This window comes from Equus asinus, chromosome 5 (genome assembly GCF_041296235.1).
Source record: "Equus asinus isolate D_3611 breed Donkey chromosome 5, EquAss-T2T_v2, whole genome shotgun sequence".
Taxonomy (NCBI): Eukaryota; Metazoa; Chordata; class Mammalia; order Perissodactyla; family Equidae; genus Equus; species Equus asinus.
Window position 1 is genome coordinate 43,488,811 of NC_091794.1, and position 19,183 is coordinate 43,507,993.

At 37.3% G+C, this 19,183-nt stretch overlaps 1 protein-coding gene across 10 annotated transcripts in view; it reads left to right on the plus strand.

The window, feature by feature from the left end:
* The window catches only part of TBL1XR1 (TBL1X/Y related 1), a 166,516-nt gene that overhangs the window by 66,776 nt on the left and 80,557 nt on the right, over window positions 1-19,183 (plus strand). For 9 of the 10 annotated variants that reach the window (XM_070509411.1, XM_070509413.1, XM_070509415.1 and 6 more), the window contains one exon: window positions 14,050-14,118. The exons of the other annotated variant lie outside the window; for it this stretch is intronic. In XM_070509411.1, the coding sequence (XP_070365512.1) occupies window positions 14,050-14,118 (69 nt within the window). The remainder of the gene's footprint in view (window positions 1-14,049; window positions 14,119-19,183) is intronic. 10 annotated transcript variants of the gene reach the window in all.

The following is a 19,183-nucleotide window of genomic DNA, read 5'->3' on the forward strand; positions in this document are numbered from 1 at the left end:
GTGGGAGGAGAAAGAGCCCTATTTCTAGCTTGGGTGACTGGGAGGATGGAGCCACACACAGAGGGAGAGAGTATAGGAGGAGGAACAAGTTTGGGATGGGAGATAAATTAAGTTTATATATAGTGAGTTTGAAATGCTTTGAGGACATCTACTGGGAGAACGATGTCCAGTTGGTTTCAAGTAACTGAAAACACTATTTGGAACAAATAAAACAAATTGAGAGGCAGAAAGTGGCTCTGTATTTTTTTTATTCTCTCGTCATTAGTGTGTGGAATTCCATCAGGCTCATTGCCTCAATTGAAAAATGGCTACTGCTGCTGGAGGCATCATGTTTAAGTAGGAGGAAGTCCTGCATCTCTTCTCTATTTTCAGGAAAGCAAAAGCTTCCCCAGTTTGCTCCCGTGCGGTGATGGCTGCCCCCTCCCCACTATTTCTGCTTATTAGCCAGATTGTTTCGCATGGCTACCTCTAGCTGCAGGACAGGCTGAGAAGGTGAGTATTAGTATTTATCTGGACCTGTTGCTGCTTTGAACAGAATTGGGATTATGTTAGTCTGGAAGCTGAAGACAACTAATAGTTGTTATGTAAATGAGCAGCTAATTAAGCAGTGACCCAACAAAGGAACCCACTATTGCGTCCCTCACTTGAAAATTAAAAGAAAAAAAAAAGCTGAATTTTTAGATAATCAAGTACCATGCAATTAGAAATTTTGGGATGCATGCCTATTAAAAATAATTTGGGCTTTAGACTCCATCAAAGTTACAAGGGGAGGAGATTGAGCAGTGTAGACATTAGGATTCAAAGCAGCCTAGAGATATTTAGGAGGAAGAGTCATCAAAACTTAGTGATTGGATAGGGCCAACAAAGGGGACGGGGAAGAGTCAGGTGACTTCAGGCTTCTGACTTGGGTAATGAATATTTAGCCATAAGCAACACAGTATTTGCTACAGAAATGGCTATAGGGCTTTTGTGCCTTCCAGGACTTTTTGGTAACTTTCAAAAGTAAAAGAATTTTAAAATTCTGTGCTCTCTTAAGAATACTTATTATGTAAATTAAATAAATTTAACCTAACTCTCCTCAAATGAAGTCCCTGATTTCTGTATGTATTGGTTTTTTAACAATTAAATCCACATAATATTTCAAGAACTAGTCAGTTGTATGAAATACCCTAGGTCAAAAGTATTTGGAAACTGGGTAGTGGTGGATGGCAGAAAAGTTGTCTTTATTGGTTGGTGGACTTACACTGTCCTCTGGTGGGTGCCCATGATCCTTATGGTACTGACTCCATCCTACTTGTGGCAATAAGAGAACGTGGATATAGATCTCTTTCTCCTAAATATGTGGTTCTTCATTAAAAATTCTTTGCCATGTTGGAATAAGAAAACTCTTTGGTTAAGTTCGGGTACACCACTTTGGCAGCCCAGGGTTTGCCCTGGATCTGGTATGTAGGTTTGGATCCTGGGCACTGACCTATGCACGGCTCATCAGCTGTGCTGTGGAGGCATCCCACATACAAATTAGAGGAAGATTGGCATGGATGTTAGCTCAGGGATAGTCTTTGTCAAGCAACAAGAGAAAGATCAGCAATGGAAGTTAGGGCCAATCTTCCTCACCAAAAAAAACAACAAAAAACAAAAACTCTTTGGAAACAAAGGCTTTGCGAAGATATTCAGTAGACCTGGAGGAGGAAAGTGGTTAAGAATTTCACCTGGCATCTGAAGAACAGTTACTCTGCCTCTTATCGTCTATAAATCTTGGTCTAGGAACTTCTTCGAGCCTCAGTTAACTTGTTTTTGAAACAGACAATAATACCTACTGTACAAGCTTGTTATGAGATTTAAATGATACTGAGTGTACAAGCAATACAGAGTTTAATGTTCGTTTGTTACTGTAGTAAGAATATTTAACCTCTGGGTCTCAATTTCTTTATGAACTACACTGCTTTTCTTTAACTATGTTTAACCTTCATATCATCAAAACAGGTTTTCTATGCTATTGGTAATATATCTTTTAGTTTGTTTGGTTTTATGTCTGTGCTGCCTTAATTCTCAGAAGTCAGGAGATATTTTCTTCTTTCCTTTGAGGGCCTGGTTTTCTGTGAGCCTAGTTCTTATTTTTTAAAAGACTTCAAAGGATTTCGGAGGTCAACCTAGTCAAACCCAGTTCTTGCTTATAGGAAGTGAATCAGTCCCACAGAGGCTTAAGTTCTAGGCCCAGGACCACTGACACCCTAGAGGCAGAGTAGAGATGAGGACGCAGGTGCCTTGTGAGGAAAGGGTTCACCAAACCTTTTCTCCTTCTACTGATAAATGACCTTGTTTAATTTGAAACGTAAAGGTGGAATGTCAGCAATATTACTGGTCAACATGGGGCATAGCAAAGTGGTCCCTGATTTGTGAACTGCGTCTGGAGTGGGAGTGAGTACCTGGTCGGAAGCTGTGGTGCATTCTTCTGACTGGGCATGTCCCTTGATGGATTGGGTCCCCTGGCAGCTATGCCTATGAGATTCTTATAAGATGGTATTGGTTCCTCTGTGGATCTTGGGGTTTCTAAGCCATCGTAGCTTCCATCCCGTCTGTGAATTCTTGCCCCCTTGTACTAGAGCAGTTACTTGGTGGTGGTAGGAGGGAGAGGTACAAAGATAGTAACTCCTGACTTGCATATTCTGCTGACATGTCTGGCTTGATAATCCCCTGATAGCCTTTCCTGTTCTAGATCCTTCTGAGTAAACAGGTTTCAGGTGTGGCCTACTTAGGTTTTGTGTCTGTCTAGTTGAGTCTGAGTCATCCGAGTTCTTTTCATCTGATTGATTAGCCCTGACTTGAGATCAAGAGGCCAGTGAACAACCACACATGACAGATTTTCATCCTCTTTGTGGGAAAGATGGTTACCTAGAAGTATTCTTTAAATAATTTCTGGCCTATTTCCCTTCTTATGAGGAAAAGGCAAGCTTTTGTTGCCGCTTCCCTATCTCCACAAATTCTTCCCCTCTTCCCTGCTCTCATTTAGTATTCACTGGAATCCAGATTCTGTTTTAGGTATGATAGTAGCCACAAGCTATAGAGACACTCTTATTTTTTTTTCCAGTTTACAGTTGAAGGTATTGAAAAAAGTTCAGCTAGTCTTTTATAGTTCTAGCTTTGTGCATTTTCACAAACTAGTCTTATTGTCTCCTCTTTATTTTTTCTCTCTTGAAGAATATTGAGCACAATGGGGGAAAATGAAGAAGTCTTCGTCTGTGTCCACATTTGTGTGTTGTTGTTGTCACCTAGTTAGGAATTTTAAGGTAGTGATGGTAGGGAAAAGTATGTAGTACTAGGTGCAATGTAAGCATTTGCTGGATATTTAAAAACTGAGTCTGCTGTCTAAACTGTAGTAGGACTTAAGTGACCAGACATTCCATTTCAGTGGCATTTTTCTATTTTCCAGTACTCAGTGTCTTGAAAAAGTTCAAAGCTCTTTGATGTTAACTTTGTAAGAATGCTTGTATGAAAATAATTTGAACAGCCTCTGGACAACAGTTATGAAAGTTTCTCTTATTTAAGATATTTTCTTTTACATTTATAACTTTTATGATGGCCTCCATAATATTATAATGCTAAGTATTTAAAGTAACCTGTCATTGATAATGCCTAGTATCTATCCTAGGAATTATGGCTTCATAATACACAGGAGATATTGGCAAGAAAAAATTAGAGTTTGTGAATATGGATGTTCTAGGTATGCTTCCAGTGCTGACAACACCAAGTTAAGGCACGTCTTCATACATGATTGCCTGCATACGGAACATAGAACATGCAATAGCTTCCTGAGTGTCTTGCCAACTCTTGTTGGAAATACAAACCAGTTCTGACCATCCTACTTACTACTGCAACCTGGGGGTACCACCTCCTCCCTTCCCCCAAAACTCCTGAGTCCCCTCACCCTAGGTGGACTTTTGTTTTCATGGCACTTATCACCTTCTACATAACACTTAATTCTAAATTCCACGGGAATTTAAACTGAGGGCAAGGATCTTTACTTACGGATGTATTTTAGTAAGTTTTGTTCCATTGTTGCTAAAGGGCTAACTTTTAGTATTAACAATGTCTGGTAGAGAGGTTAATAAATCTTTTCTTCCTCTTTTTCCCCTCTCCCTCTCTTTTTCCCTTTCCTTTCTCCCCACAGTTCTGTCGTCTATTGCAGGATAACTCTTACAGTCAGTAAGAAAAAATCCCCCAAAACAAACAACCCTACCATTTAACTTGGCTTAGAGATAAACAAAGGCTTTAAATTACATTTCTTCCTAGTCTCTTGAAGGAGAATCTGGCTTTCTTCATGGTTTGTATTTTCTTGAGTAACTGTTGCATCACTGGAGAGAGTTCAGTATGGCATCTAGGTCCTTTGTGGTTGATGGAATCTTTGGTTACTTTGATATTAGAGAACTGGGGAAAGATAAGAAAGTTGACCTTTTGTTTTAAATGTAATTCTGTGTATAGACAGTTTTATAAACTTGTTTTAGAAAATAATTACAAATACACAGTTTACTTTGTTTCTTTCCCAGATTTTTTTGTGGATTATGATTGTTAGAAAATGTGAAAACATGTTTTTCAGTAACATTTTAGTTCACATTATAGAAGTGATTTTTGGTGTCCAGTTGTCATTAACCATGTCAGAAAGCTGAAATACAAACTCATTTTCTCTCAAAGTATGCGTAATAACTCCCATTTCTTCTCACTCACTACTTGGTGAACATTAGCTAGTACTGACAAAACTTAAGGCCAACGTTTTTCTTGCTTCCATTTGCCCTGGCCAAGAGGGTTCATTTCCAGGACTGCTCTGCTATTTCTGTGCCTTCATCGTTCTCTTTCTTTGTTGTTTGTCTGTTTTGATTTTTTTAATAAGTCCCATTGCTGTTCTTATAATCTCATGGTAAGTCATAAACAGTTTTTTTGCTTAGAACCTGAATTTTTTATCTTTTACACTATACTATTCTTAACCCTTTTGTACCTTTTTAAGCTATATAAATATCAGTTATACTTAGCTGATATTTATTAGTATTAATTCTGTGCAAACCATCTTTAGAGATTTAATAGGATTGGTGCTCTCTTGTTTTTAAATCATAGTTGGTTTTTTTTCCCTTTTTTTTAGAATAAGCCAGACTGGGTTCATCCTTGTTGGCCAGCTGTCTAGCGCTGAGCCCTCTCTGCAGTGTGTAGTAGTAGCAGCTCGTAGCCTCATTTTACAGACGGGGATGTGCTCAGGGTTATGTGGGTATGATGAGACAGAGCTGAGTTTTTAAACAGAAAGAGTAGAAATCCTTTGTTGTTTGCATTCTGCCTCCACTGTCTTCTAAGTGTCTGAAGATGGCAGAGAAATACAGTTTAATACTCTCACTTTTCTGATCAAACTTCATTATTCTATATGGTGCCACATAAGATAATAGGTTTGAAGGACTTAGGAAGAAAATTTCCTTCTCATGGAGTGGTTATATTGTTTTAGTGGAGAATGCTTGAATAATGTTTTTCACTTGGTCTGTTACTTTGATTTTTTTTTTGGTATCTTTACCTTATTTAACTTAAAAGCTTTCCGTTCCATCCTGGATCAGTAGAATTTTGGGTGGTCTTGGGAATTACTTCATGGTCAACAAAGTATTGGCTGTTTCCCCCCTTTTTTGGTGTGTGTAATAAAGTTTTATTGGAAGCAGTAATACCATTCATTTATGTATTCTGTGTGGCTGCTTTGCACTGTAATAGCAGAGTTGATTAGTTGTGGCAGATCGTGTGCCCTGCAAAACCAAAAGTATTTACTTTCTGGCCATAGTTTGCCAGCTCATAGACCATTGCATAGCAGTAGCTGAAAAGTAAGATGAAGTAATTGTAGTGTTTGTATAGTCTCAGTCAGTGCTTTGTTATAATTTGGATGGTGAGCAGTGAGAGTAGTGTTTTGTACGGAAGTTAATAAATTGAATTACTTAAGAAAGGTGGTTGTCTTTCTTTTCATGACCCTGGAGAGAGTCTGTGCACACGTGTGCATGTGTCCCTATTCCTGTGTTTGTGTGTCCTGAGTGGATCAGACAGACAACATAGCTTGTATTTGGTGGTTTAAGTATTCCATTTTAAATTTGAGGGGCTGGCCTGGTGGCATAATGGTTGAGTTCACACACTCTGCTTCGGCCGCCCGGGGTTCATGGATTCAGATCTTGGGCGTGGACCTATGCACCACTCATCAAGCCATGCTGTGGCGGCATCCCACATACAAGAAATAGGGGAAGATTGGCACGAATGTTAGCTCAGGGACAATCTTCCTCGCATACGTACATACATACATACATACATACATACATACATCAAACATTAAAATAAAGTTAAATTGAAAACAGTTTGTCAAATCGGATGAGAATTTGGCCCTTTCTGGAATTATGAATATATCATTTATTTTATCATATACTTAGAATGAATTAGGTAAAAGACAGGATAGGCTTGATTTCTTAAAGGAGTGTATTTCTGACAGCCATCTTGATAGAAATATAGTAGTTAAATGAGAAATTTGTTTTAACTTACTGTGAAGGCAACGTATTTGTTATACGTTGGTTATACCAATTTTAAAAATATAGAGTCAAAGCAACCAGTTTTTAAGTTTTTTCCTGTGAATATCTGTAAGGAAATGCTATTAGTAAAGACACACACAAGTGCTTCTTTCGAAGACTTCAGTAGTAGATAGAAAGATAACATTTTAAAATTCTGAACCTAACCCACCTAATTTAATGTAAATATATTTTTTCTCTTTCTGTCTAAACTACTTCAGAATGACAATTTTCATTTTAGTAATTATCTGCTGGCATGTTCTTAATTAAAAAAAAACACATTAAGAAGCTTCTCCTTTTCCATTACAAAGTGAAAATTGAAGACAGTTTGGAAGTGTGATTGAGCCTTCCGCTTCAGTGAGTGTTGGGTGTGTCCATCGTCAGTCTTTGTCTTCACACTGGTCAGGTGTGTTCATCATCACTGTGCTCACACTGGTCAGATGTCAGATATGTTCATTATCACTCTGGTCACATTAATCAGGTGTGTTTACTGTCACTCTTTGTTGTCACACTGGTTAGGTGTGTTCATCATCACTGTGTTGTTGCACTGGTCAGGTGTGTTCATTGGCCCTCTGTCGGGTCCCACTAGTCAGGACAACTGCCATGTTCAAGCACACTCCAAATATGTTGTAATTTAAAAGTTTTATCAACGCTTAAATGTTTTTTTGAGTACTAGTGGTGTTATGTTACCTCACAAGAGACGTAGTATCACTGGGCTCCACAGCCATAGTCACAGCACAGCAGGGTGTGAGCAGGCAGTCTGTTCTGCACAGAAGTGCACAGCCATGGGGACCGGTGAGCACTGCCATCCACACTGCATTCTGTCAGCCAAGCCATTTCCCTGGTATGGGACTGTGTCTTCTCAGAGGAAAGGGCTCATTTTACTTACATCTGTTATTTAAAAATGACTGAATCCTATGCCAGGCACTGTTTAGCACTTTATCAATATTAAGTTATTCAACTCTCGTAACCATTTCTTTTACAGATGAGAAAACTAAGTCCCTGAGAAGTTAAGTAACTTGTCTTAGCTCGTCTGGCATACTCAGTTTCAGAGCCTGGGGGTCAAGTCTGAGCTGTGTGGCTCCACAGTTCAGGCTCTTAACCCTTGTGCTGTAATATGGCTTCTCTATTTTTCCAAGTTGTCCTGCTGGAGTCTAATTTGCATAAAGGTGCCACAGAGGCTGCTGGTGGCCCTGGCAGCACACTTGAATGCCGAGTTGGAAAAAATTGGACAGGGCGCACATACAACCCCATGTCATATCTCACTATAATCACTTCCTTGCTGAGTGATAGATCTAGGTTTTGTTTGAACATTTCCATTGATTTGTGTGACAATTTTCCACTATATTGAGCAGAAAAAGTACCTTTCTATAACTTCTACCTACTAATAATTTTGTCACACATAGCTGAGTCTCATTGGTCTTTATGTATCTCTTTATCTAGACGTAGGTATCAGCACTGCTCCTTTGTGCTTTTTTTTTAATGGTAACTCCTCTGTTTTGTGGTCTTCCTGCGTCTCTTTCTGTCTAAAGTGTCCTCATTATTGCTGTCCTTCTTTTCTAATTCATTTTTGGACAGAGGGGTTGAGTTGTATCTTTTGTTTCTTATTGTTAATCTTAAAATCAAATTAATAACTTGTAATTTGCTCGATATAGTACGTTTCCTGTTCTAGTTCTGAGAACCACTCACTTTTCAATGCTAATATTTCAAAGAAGTGATCCCTCTGTGCCTCCACCCACACCAACAGATTAACAATTAGAATCTGGTAAAATTCCCCATCCTGCCATTTCCTGCCACATAGTCTAGTGGGTTTCAACCCCCACTGGAATCACCTGGGGGTGCTTCTAAATGCAACTGCTGTGTACATTCTACTCTAGACCAATTAAATCTGGGTGAGGGACCCCCCTGTGTCACAGGTGAGAATCTGGAAAGGTGTTTCTGTAGGACAGAGTTAATCAATGACCCACCATCCCTGGCAGAGCTGTTGTCGTTTCTGCTGGGAATGTATTTTTCAGCAGAATGGATTTTGTGTTGCCCTAGCCTAATTAGCTATTCAAATTCTTAGTATCTTGTATTAAATATTCTACCCTTGGGAAGAGTGAGAAACCTAGTAAGATCAAAGAATTGTGTCCGTTTTTTCTTCTAATTTGTTAAGTAGCAAGATACCTGCCTGTGTGATCTTAGGCAAATTTGAAGTAGGCAAAGTTTGATTTTTTTTTTATACTGTTATTTCTTAGATCCTTACGTTATGCCTACTGCATCCTGTCACCCTTCTACTTTTTTCTTCCTCCCAAACTACTTAAAGAAAAAAAAGCTATAGCTGGTATCAGCTTTGTGTTAAGAAGAAAACAATGTCAGATCTGTCATGTTTCTTAGGCATCATAAATTGTAAGTTGCACCATTAATTTAGTAACAGTGTTTTGGAAGAGAAAAAGAAATTAGTTCTAGTTACACTTTCTTGATGGACTTTCTTTTTTTAAAAAAGTGACTGACAGTAATATATATGTATCCATATGTTTTTATATCATCTTTCTAGTATTACAACTAAAGTTTGAGTGTAAGCCTTTTCTCGTGTTCAAGTTCTGTCACTGAAAGTTAGTGAAACTTTGCATGGATAGAGATGTTTGTGCCTAAAAAATAAATTTGACTTTTAATAGCACTTGAAACTACCCAAACCTAACTTTAATTTTAAAAATTCTATGGCTTAGTATAAAAGAGTTTGTGGATTTTATTGTTTTTTATTGCATTGCTTACTCTCTGACCGGCAAATTTCGGGGTACTGGATAGCTTTTTGTCTTATTCTTGCACAATAGTTTTTTTGGTATAAATTTAATATAAAAATTCAACCGCATATGATGCTATCAATGAAACTAACTCAACTAAGGTAATAATAGGATGATTAGACACCAGGGAATATTTAAATTATTCTTTATGTGGGCTTGTGGTCTTGAGTATATCTTATTTTTATAAAATTGGGATCATAATATACAACTGTTGATTCCGTTTTCCCTAAGTCACTTAGGTAATACAGGGAAGTGAAATCATAACCAGTGATGGCAAAGCTGTGTCTCGTCTGACTGCTCTGCTTTTGAGTCTGATCTCGGGGTCAGTGTCCTTAAGATGTCCTTCTGTTACAGCTCTTTCCTCTTTTCCACGTACCTCATCTTCCAGCTGTCTAGAGTATTGTGTGTGTGTGTGATTCCCTGGGAAATGAGACTAGGGTAGGGGAGCACAGGATATAATGCTTTAGAGGCTTTGCTGAATGCAAAGTTTGTTATTAGAGATTGCCATGTGGAAGAAGGCAGCTAAGTCGTCTTTTGTGAAATGGATCATATTCAGTTGAAACTCCTTGATTTACAAATAAATTTCTTTTTAAATTGTTCCTGTTGGAGGTAATCAATGTTCATTTATTGTGGTTTCAGTCATGTGCTAAGCAATTTGCTTTGGACCTTATCTGTGACTTTTCTTTTGCCCAGAAGTTCATTTAATAAAAATCTTTCTAAGCAGATTGATTATGGTAGGATTGTTATGTTTTTTTATTAATTCTTGGGATGATTTTTCCAAATTCTCCAAATTTAAAAAATTCATTTGTAACTTCTGTTTCTTAAGGATACCAGGTATCTTGAAGTTGTTACTAGCCACTAAGTTTGAGATTAGATTATGTTGCTACTTTAAATTATAAGCAATTTTCATTTTGTTTGCACCTTTTCCTAGGGAAAGGGCCCATAATCCATTAGCTTTTCAAAGAGAGCTACAAGCCAAATAAATTTACTTCTAGAGACCGCAGGGTAGGAGTTGTGAAGATCAGTCAAAATACACTGTTGTGCTGTTTTACAGGATTTTTGCATCTTAAAAAAAATCCTCTTAATTAAGTGGAGGTGGTAGGTTTTGGGTGTCTGCTGAGTCATCAGTGTTTGTTTCTATTCTGAAAGCCTTTTCTGAGATTAATACTTCATTTATTTTAGGTAAAACGTTCTGAAATACAGATTCTAAAAAGCAAAACTTTTTGTTTGGAGACAAAACCAAAGCGAACAAACATTTATTTCATCACAAGAAGTAAAGAAAATAGGTTTAGTTTATGCAGTACACAAAGTAGTTGATAGTTTCACGCTAATTTTATAACATGCTCTTGAGTGTTTTTAGTGGTAAAAATCAACCTTTATTAATCACTTTCTGATTAATAATATTAATATATTAATATTGATGTAGTCAGGCTCTCCTAAATATTTTTGAAGTAAAAATTTGTTGAGTTCTTCCTTATCAATGTGATTTATTTGTGCTGTAATTCAGTTTCTGGTGTGTTTTATTTTCAAATATGTGTGTGCCTATCCCTCCTACACATACAGATGTTATAACATTTTATGAACATATGTATCTTAAGAACTGTATGTTCAAGGCACTGTTCTTAGTTCTGTGGTGGGACAGCAACGTGAACAAATCAGTCCCTGGTTACGAGAAGTCTGCTGGGGGAGGCATGGTAAGAGAGTATGGCGCACATAATTCTACCAGAGGCTCCTGTTTCTCTCTTCAGATAATGGGGTGAATAATTAAGGGAGGATGCGGATTTGGGCTGAACCTTTAAAGAAGAGATGGGCTAGGTTTGTGGTCAGAGAACCTTAGTAGAAGGATATTTCTGGCAGAGGAATGAGTGGTGTCATGGCAGCCAAAGAGTGCAGAGAACAGAGGCAGGGGGATGGGCTGTGGCAAGAGTAGAGGATGTTGAACAAGGGAGACTACAAAGGCAGGTGTCAAAAAACATGCTTTTGTTTTTTGGACAGCTTGAATTACTTTAGTACAAATAGTTTTAATATACATTCTGTCAGATTATCTTAAATACACCTGAGATTTTTGAAATTCTTTTGTAGAATATATAATTATATCTTTTAAAATTCAGATGTTCGCTATAAGCTGAAGAACTGTGTGGTATTCTTTACAGATGCACTGCCCAATGGCCAGGGCACAGGTAAATGAGTTGACTAGGAAAACATCTAGTACAGAAACCAAAATATGGCCCAGCTTATACGTTTTTTTAGAAATTGCCTAGTTTTTCAGATTGTATTGTGTGTGCAAATGGGCATACCTCTTGACACGTTATTTTTCACAGATTTATTCATCCTTCCAATCCTAGAGTCAAATATTTATTAAACCACTTAAATATTTATTTAATCACTATTGTGGCCTATCCCCTTAAGGAGCTGTCATCTAATAGGAAAAGCTAAATGAATGAGTGAAGAAAACAGAAGTAGAGAAAAGATAATTAGAGAAAACTGAGGTTAGAGACATCTGAGAGTGATGAGAGAAGGACTCACTGACCACAGAAGAGAGAAGAGAACCAGAGAGAAGAGGAAAAATAAAGACTAGCAACTGGAGTGGTTTAATATTTTCCAAAGTTAGACATGTGTGTGTTTGTGTTGTGTTATGTACACCCCCAGTAGTGAAAACAAGTATCCAGTGGGGTGCAGTGCCCTATTAGTCTACCTATGTTCATTTTAGATTTAAAAAATTAAGCATTATTAATACTTAATACAGGGTTCAAATTTGTACCCTCATTTGGCCCTGATGTCAGTCATGTATAAGTAACATGGCACAGAATGGTATTGGGAAGAGTGGGAGTTCACAAAGCAACAGTGGCAGTCCCATTAATTCGTCCGTTTCTGGGAATTGCCATGTATTTAAGCTTCCTGCCATAAATTTACTTGTGTTTGTGTAGATTTATGGATTATATTATCTAGTTTTAACCAAACCCCACAAAACAGACTAATAACTTAAAGATTTCTGCAAGCAAACGGGATATAAGAAACATGAATAAGAATAGGAAACAAGAAAATGGTGGAGCTGAGACTTCAGCTCCTAGAATGAACTTTGCACCTGCCATGGTCTAATAATTTTAGAAGGTGGCTGAAAAAATGCGAGATTATCAAGAAAGATATTTGACATATAGGCATACATTCATAATTGGTACTGGTGAGCCTTGCTCTAAGAGTAAGTTGTACCTTGAGATATTAGTTAATAGTGATATAAAACCATCATGATTAAAAAGACATAAAAGTTAAGAATTTAGAATGTTGCAGACAAGATTGTAGCACTGTAAATAAGTAATTTCTCTTTGTTTTTTACGTTGGTTTTATGTGTTTTAAAATGTACATAATTCAGTAGCAAATGGTAATTATTTATAAAGAAATAGAATGAAGGTGTGCCAAAACTTTTCTCTGTGAAGGGTGCTCTGCCAACTTTTGGATAACAAATAGCCCAATATAGCCTATAGCTCAAAAATTCATAAAGACTTTATAGTAAAATAATTGATGTTCATAACAAATGACCCTGAGGTAAACAGAACCTAGCCGTAATGTAGTGTTTGTTTGGACTCAGTCATGATATCTGTGGAACGTTTGCCCAATAGGTGCTAGAATGGATCTCCTAACTAGCTCACAAATGTCTTGTGCCACAAAGCTTTGGGAGTCTCTCCCCTGTCTTGAAGCACTAGAAGCTAGCGGGATATTGTATGTGGAAGTAACCCATCTATAATTTCAGTAAGTGTGTGGCATGTTTACTAAATGTTATTTTAATTCCTAAATTTCCTTATAACTTAACTACCAGAAAGTTATACAGTAGCACCGTTACTTAGTATGGCCACGGAGTTGGTCATCAGCACAAATCAGAGTTCCAGTCAATGAAAGATAAAATCAGAGGGGAGAAAACTTCAAGGGATTAAATTCTTTCTGCAGTTATTCGGTGTATTTGCTTAGTTAACTTTTTAGTGTTTACTGACCTAATTCACCTGTTTGGTATATGAGGTGAAGCTCCTCCCTTCCTTTTGTGGCAGCGGCGTGTACTGTCACGGAAGATTGTGCTCTGCTCTAGCACGTGGTGGACCCTGTGCTGGTCAGGGTTCCACCTGAGGGTCACCCCTCTGACAAAGAGTGTGAAAAACAACTTGTGTATTTACACAAAAGCTTCATGGAAATAATGTGCTGTGACTTAGCAATGGAGAAGACTGGGTAAGCTATAAAATGTAAACTCTGGAGATCAAAGTTTAAGTTTTGATTGAAATTGTTTCACAACCAATCGTGTATTTCTCTTTATTATTAAACGGAATATATAGAATGTAAGTTTATACCATTGGTTATGGCTCATGATCATAGATTATGAACATACAATAATGGGCCTTATTGCAGTAATATTTGCACTGAGTTGAATGGGGGTGAGAGCACCTATGTGCAAATTCATCTCTTTGAGTCTCATGTTGTTCTTTGCATTGACCTTTTAGGAAATCTGTAAAGATTCAGTGCCTGCCACTATTATGCACTCAAGTTGCTGCTGTTGTTTATGATAGCAATTGCTTAGGGGGAGAAAGGTATTTGCTGGTAGGGACCTTAAAGACATAAATAAAACGCATTTCATACATGTAACATTTTGTATGGGAAATCTTTTAAACTGAACTTGTTTTAGGGCACACTGAATATTTTACTTTCCTTTTTCTCAGCATCAGCAACTTGTGATTGGTGGTACCGGATACTCAGTTGCACATCCCCACATCAATGCACTGCCAATGGTAAGAATGCCTCCTGCTCCGAATGCCAGTGTTTTAATTGCTCTTTTTATTATTCTCTTATTTTTAAGAATCTATTAAGTATTTTGAAAGTTTCTTATAATTTAACAATATACATCTGTTCCCGGAGTATAAAGAAATGTTTTTTTAAAACAATGTACTTTAAGATACTTAATTTTTGATTATTAAGTAAAAAAAAAAAAAAAAAAGAAAAAAGTCTTACTTGGAAGATTTCCTTTGTACATTTTAGAACCTTTAGGTTATGGCTATCAGGATTATTATATATATTGTTATATAGTGATGATCTTGTATTTTAACAAGTTGACTGTATTTTGTGAATAGAATTTCCTTGTTAAACTTAAGTTATAGTGGCAGTAATAGCGCTTGTGTTTTTGTCTATCATCTTACTAAAATAGTCTGTTTTTGCATATTCTATTTATCCTAATATTTATAGTTAAAGGGCATTGAAAATGTCTGAAGTTCTATTTTTAGTTAGTGAATAATTTTCAGAAGAGCCATTCTTACCTGTTTATAAAGATCATTTAGAAGCCTTCCTCTGTGGAGTAAAAATCTGTCAGCTCTGTTTTGCCACAGAAAGACTGTCGAGTTGGAATTTGCTCTTTTCTGCAGATGTCTTTTGGCAAGTACTCTTGTAGAATTAGATGACAGAACTGGACTAAATTTCTAAAGTCCAGGCCAAGTGATCTCATCACTGTTAATTAGAATCAGAATGGTTCTCCCTTATAAAAAGTAATTCCTTACCTAAATGATCTTGCTGTGTATTTTGGGGATCGGTAAATAGCAGAGAATGAATTTTGACTTTCATTTTTTTAAAATTAATTACTTAACAAAAATACCTTCTACTTCTAAATATTTTCTATAGTGTATTATCAAAACTTTCATTGTTTTTACTTCATCAAATTTTTATTTTTAAACATTGAATCAGGTAGCTATAGAAACTGATTAAGGTGTATAGCATTTGGTTGGAAATGGTAGATGCATCAGTCTGAAATAAAAACTACTACAAATTAACTAGAACCAGGATGAGTGGATAAGTTACCTGTGAAAATATTCCTAGGAAATGATTCATTTTAAAGCTGGACTTGTCAGTATGTTGCTAGGAGGAAGATTTCCGTTCTCTCTCTTCTCAATTCTCATTGGGGAAGAATAGCGACCTCGCCCTCCTCCCCCTGCCCCTCCTCCTGCCTCCTTTTCCCCTCTCTCTTCTCCTCGTCTCTGTCTGTCTCAGCAGTTAATGGAGAATGTTGGGGGAAAATAAGAATTTTTTTCCTGGCTTTACCTAGCACAGAGGAGCACGTGGTTCTTTGTTAATTTATGAAACCCTGGCTGCCTTCTTTAGGGTGCTTGGGTGACTCATTAACTGTCCTGAGATCTGGTGTTTCCTCTGGAGCTTCAGCGTTTCTCATGTCAGAAGCAGCTCCATGGTAAATCAACTTTGGCCTTTGCAGTGTCCACCCTTGGCTTTTTGTTTGAAGTTTGAAGCCCGTTAGTCTTTTTGGTTGTTGGAGTCTTAACTTTGTGGCACGTTTCCCCTGAGAATCTGTTGCACAGGCCTCTTGGGTATCTGAGGTGTGGGTGTGGGTGCTGTGCTGCTGGCGCTCTCTTCTGAGTGCCTGTCCTCATGGGATATTTATGTGCCTCTCATACACACTGTGTGTTGTTTTGTTTTTGGAACAGCTCATAGACTGTAGGTTAAATCAGATTATCTCGAATGCATTTCCCAATTTTGTTGAAATCTCTGAAATCATTTTTAAGTCATGATCACAGACATTTATGTTCATTTATGGTTGTGTTAGTTCTATATATGGATTAGTGTTAGAAATTAAGAAGGCCAAGATTACAGCAAACTTGCTTATAGTCTAGCAGAGGACACTGAAGCCATTTCTGCAGGTTTTCATGATGCACTAGTAAATTTATAGGTATTGGTTCAAAATGGTGGTTTTCCCATGAACCTGAGAAATGCCATAGCATTCCGAGTTAAACCTGTGCTATGTAGTATCTCACTTTTTTGCTCTGAAAATGCCATAAAGGAATGCTTTGTGGGAATGTATGTAAGTTACCTCTACCACCCCAGCCCCATCCCCAACTTTGTTTTTGATATAATAACTTTGAGGGATTCATAGTATTCTTTTTTGCCTTACTCTTCACTTGCCTAGGTGCAAGTTATTTTAACTCTAATTGCATCTTTGTTTTTTTAAAGATTGGCATCTGAGCTAACAACTGTTAATCTTTTTTTTGCTTTTCTTTTTGAGGAAAATTAGCCCTGAGCTAACATCTACTGCCAATCCTCCTCTTTTTTGCTAAGGAAGACTGGTTCTGAGCTAGCATCCGTGCCCATCTTCCTCCACTTTATATGTGGGACGCCTACCACCGCATGGCTTGCCAAGCGGTGCCACGTCCACACCCGGGATCCGAACCTACGAACCCCGGGCGGCCAAAGCGCAACATGTGAACTTAACTGCTGCGCCACCAGGCTGGCCCCTTTTTTTCTCCCCAGATCCCCCCAGTGAATAATTGTAATATGTATATATATATATTTTTTTAGTTGTGGGTCCTTCTAGTTGTGGCATGTGGGACGCTGCCTCAACGTGGCCTGACGAGCAGTGCCGTGTCCGCGGCCCAGGATCTGAACTGGCGAAACCCTGGGCCGCTGAAGCAGACCTCGCAGACTTAACAGCTTGGTGATGGGGCCAGCCCCTCTAATTGCATCTTAAATCATCGTGATTTACAGCTACTTTCCTAAATAGATGTTTCATAGTACTTTCTGTAATTATCTCATTGCATTAATAGACCCCATTGGCCAACAGGTGTATATTATTATTTTAACTTTCTTTGAAAAATTTCAAATATACACTTAAGAGACTAGCATAATGAGCTCTCACCCAGCTACAACAGTCACCAGTTTTGTTTCATCTCTGACTTCCTTATTCCTATGTCTCCCCTACCCCCAACGCTCAATTATTTTGGAGCCAGTACATATATCCCAAGATTTCATTCACAAATATTTCAGTAGGTATCTCTAAAAGATAGGGACTGTTTAAAAATATATACCACAATTCCATTATCACACCTTAAAATCTGACTTTTTTTATTTGAAAAGGAATTGAAATATACTTTAAAAAATTGTCATAAAAATTCATAACATAAAACTTACCATCTTAACCATTTTTAAGTGTACAGTTAGTACACCTAAGGGTAACATTAACTGTAATTCACATTGTTGTACAACAGATCTCTAGAACTTTTTCATCTTGCGAAACTGAAACTCTGTACCCATTGAACAAAAACCTCCCGTTTCTCCCTCTTCCCAGCCTCTGACAACCACCACTTTACTTTATGTTTCTATGTGTTTGACTACTTTAGATACCTTATAAAAGCAGACTCATACAGTAGCTGTCTTTTGTGACTGGCTTGTTTAACTTAGCATAATGTCCACTAGGTTCATCCATATTGCAGCATGTGACAGGATTTCCATCTTTTTAGAGGCTGATTAGTATTTTCTTTATTCATCCGTCAATGGACATTTGGGTTGCTTTGACTCTTGTGAATAATGCTGTGATGAGCATGTGTTCAGATATCTCTTCGAGATCCTGCTTTCAGTTCTTCTGGATATATACCCAGAAGTGAGATTGCTGGCTCATGTGGTTCTTCTCGTTTTAATTTTTGAAGAACCTCCATACTTTTTCCCAAAGTTACTGCACCATTTTATGTTCCCAACAAAAGTGCACAAAGGTTTTGATTTCTCTACATTCTTGTCAACACTTGTTTTCTGTGTGTGTTTTTGGTTTTGCTTTTTAACATAGTGGGCATCCTAATGGAAGTGAGGTGATGATAATTTCTTAATATCATCAAATATCCATTTAGTTTGCTTTACTCATCTTGTAAATAATGTTTTTCCAGAATCACAACAGAATTCATGCATTACGTTTGGTTGCTGTGGACATCTTATGCTTCTATGTCTTTATTTATTATATTTTTCCCTTTTATTTGTCGTGTAAGGTTTCCTCATTCTGTATTTAGTTTATTGCATCCCTGTAGTAAAATGCCTCTCTCTCCATTGTACTTTTTGGTAAACTGGTAATGAGATCTAAAAGCTTAATCTAATCCACATTTTGTGGAGTTTTTTTGCTTTATTTTGAGGGGGTTAGGGTGAGAGAATATTTCCTAAGGCAGTGCTAAGAACTTCCATGAAGAGGCGCATACTATTTGGTTGTCTCTATTTGTGATATTAGGTGACCACTGATGATCATTGCCTAGATCTGTAATCTCTATGAGTGTACAAAATGTTGATATCCTAATTAGATCAAACCTTTATTATCTATCCTATTTCTATAAAGAGGAATGTCCTTCATCAGGTATTTGGCACAGTTTGCACAGGAACGGCATACTGAATACTTGATTCTTGACTTTACTTACCAATTTTCAAAGTACTGAGCTGTTTCCTAGAGTCCTGGAAAAGTAGACCAATGAGGATTTCTTTTTTAAAGTGTCATTGTGAGCTTCTAGATTTAAATGTTTGATATGTTTATTGCATTGTAGTTTTTATTCTTATTCTTACGGATGCTCAGACTGTCTTGGCCAAAAGAGCTTAAGTTGACTTCTGAGTCTTTTTGACGCGACTCTAGTAGTCTTTGATGGCTTCCTTGTTTTCTGACCTAACAAGATGTTCCAAAGCTCTTTTTGTACCTGTTCTTCCTGAGTCCTCAGATCAGCTGTGTCTCCAAGAAGGCCTGGTTCGTTTTGGTGAAAAGTGGTGTTTAGAGCCACAATCTAGGGCTAAGGGTAGTCATTGTTTCTGGTTGCGGGAAGCAGTGTGTGTCTGTGATATTTCTGATACAAATTTAGGATTTTACTTTTTAACATTTAAGTTCTTTGATTTCAGTATTTCCGTCTTATGCTGAAAAATCTCTTTTCCTAATGGTATTTACGTAAACTTTTTTCTTTTATATATTTATATTATATAATATTATATTATTTAATATGTAAATATATTATTTAAAGATATAAAATATAGAATATAGTATACAAACAAAATATGTAAGATAAA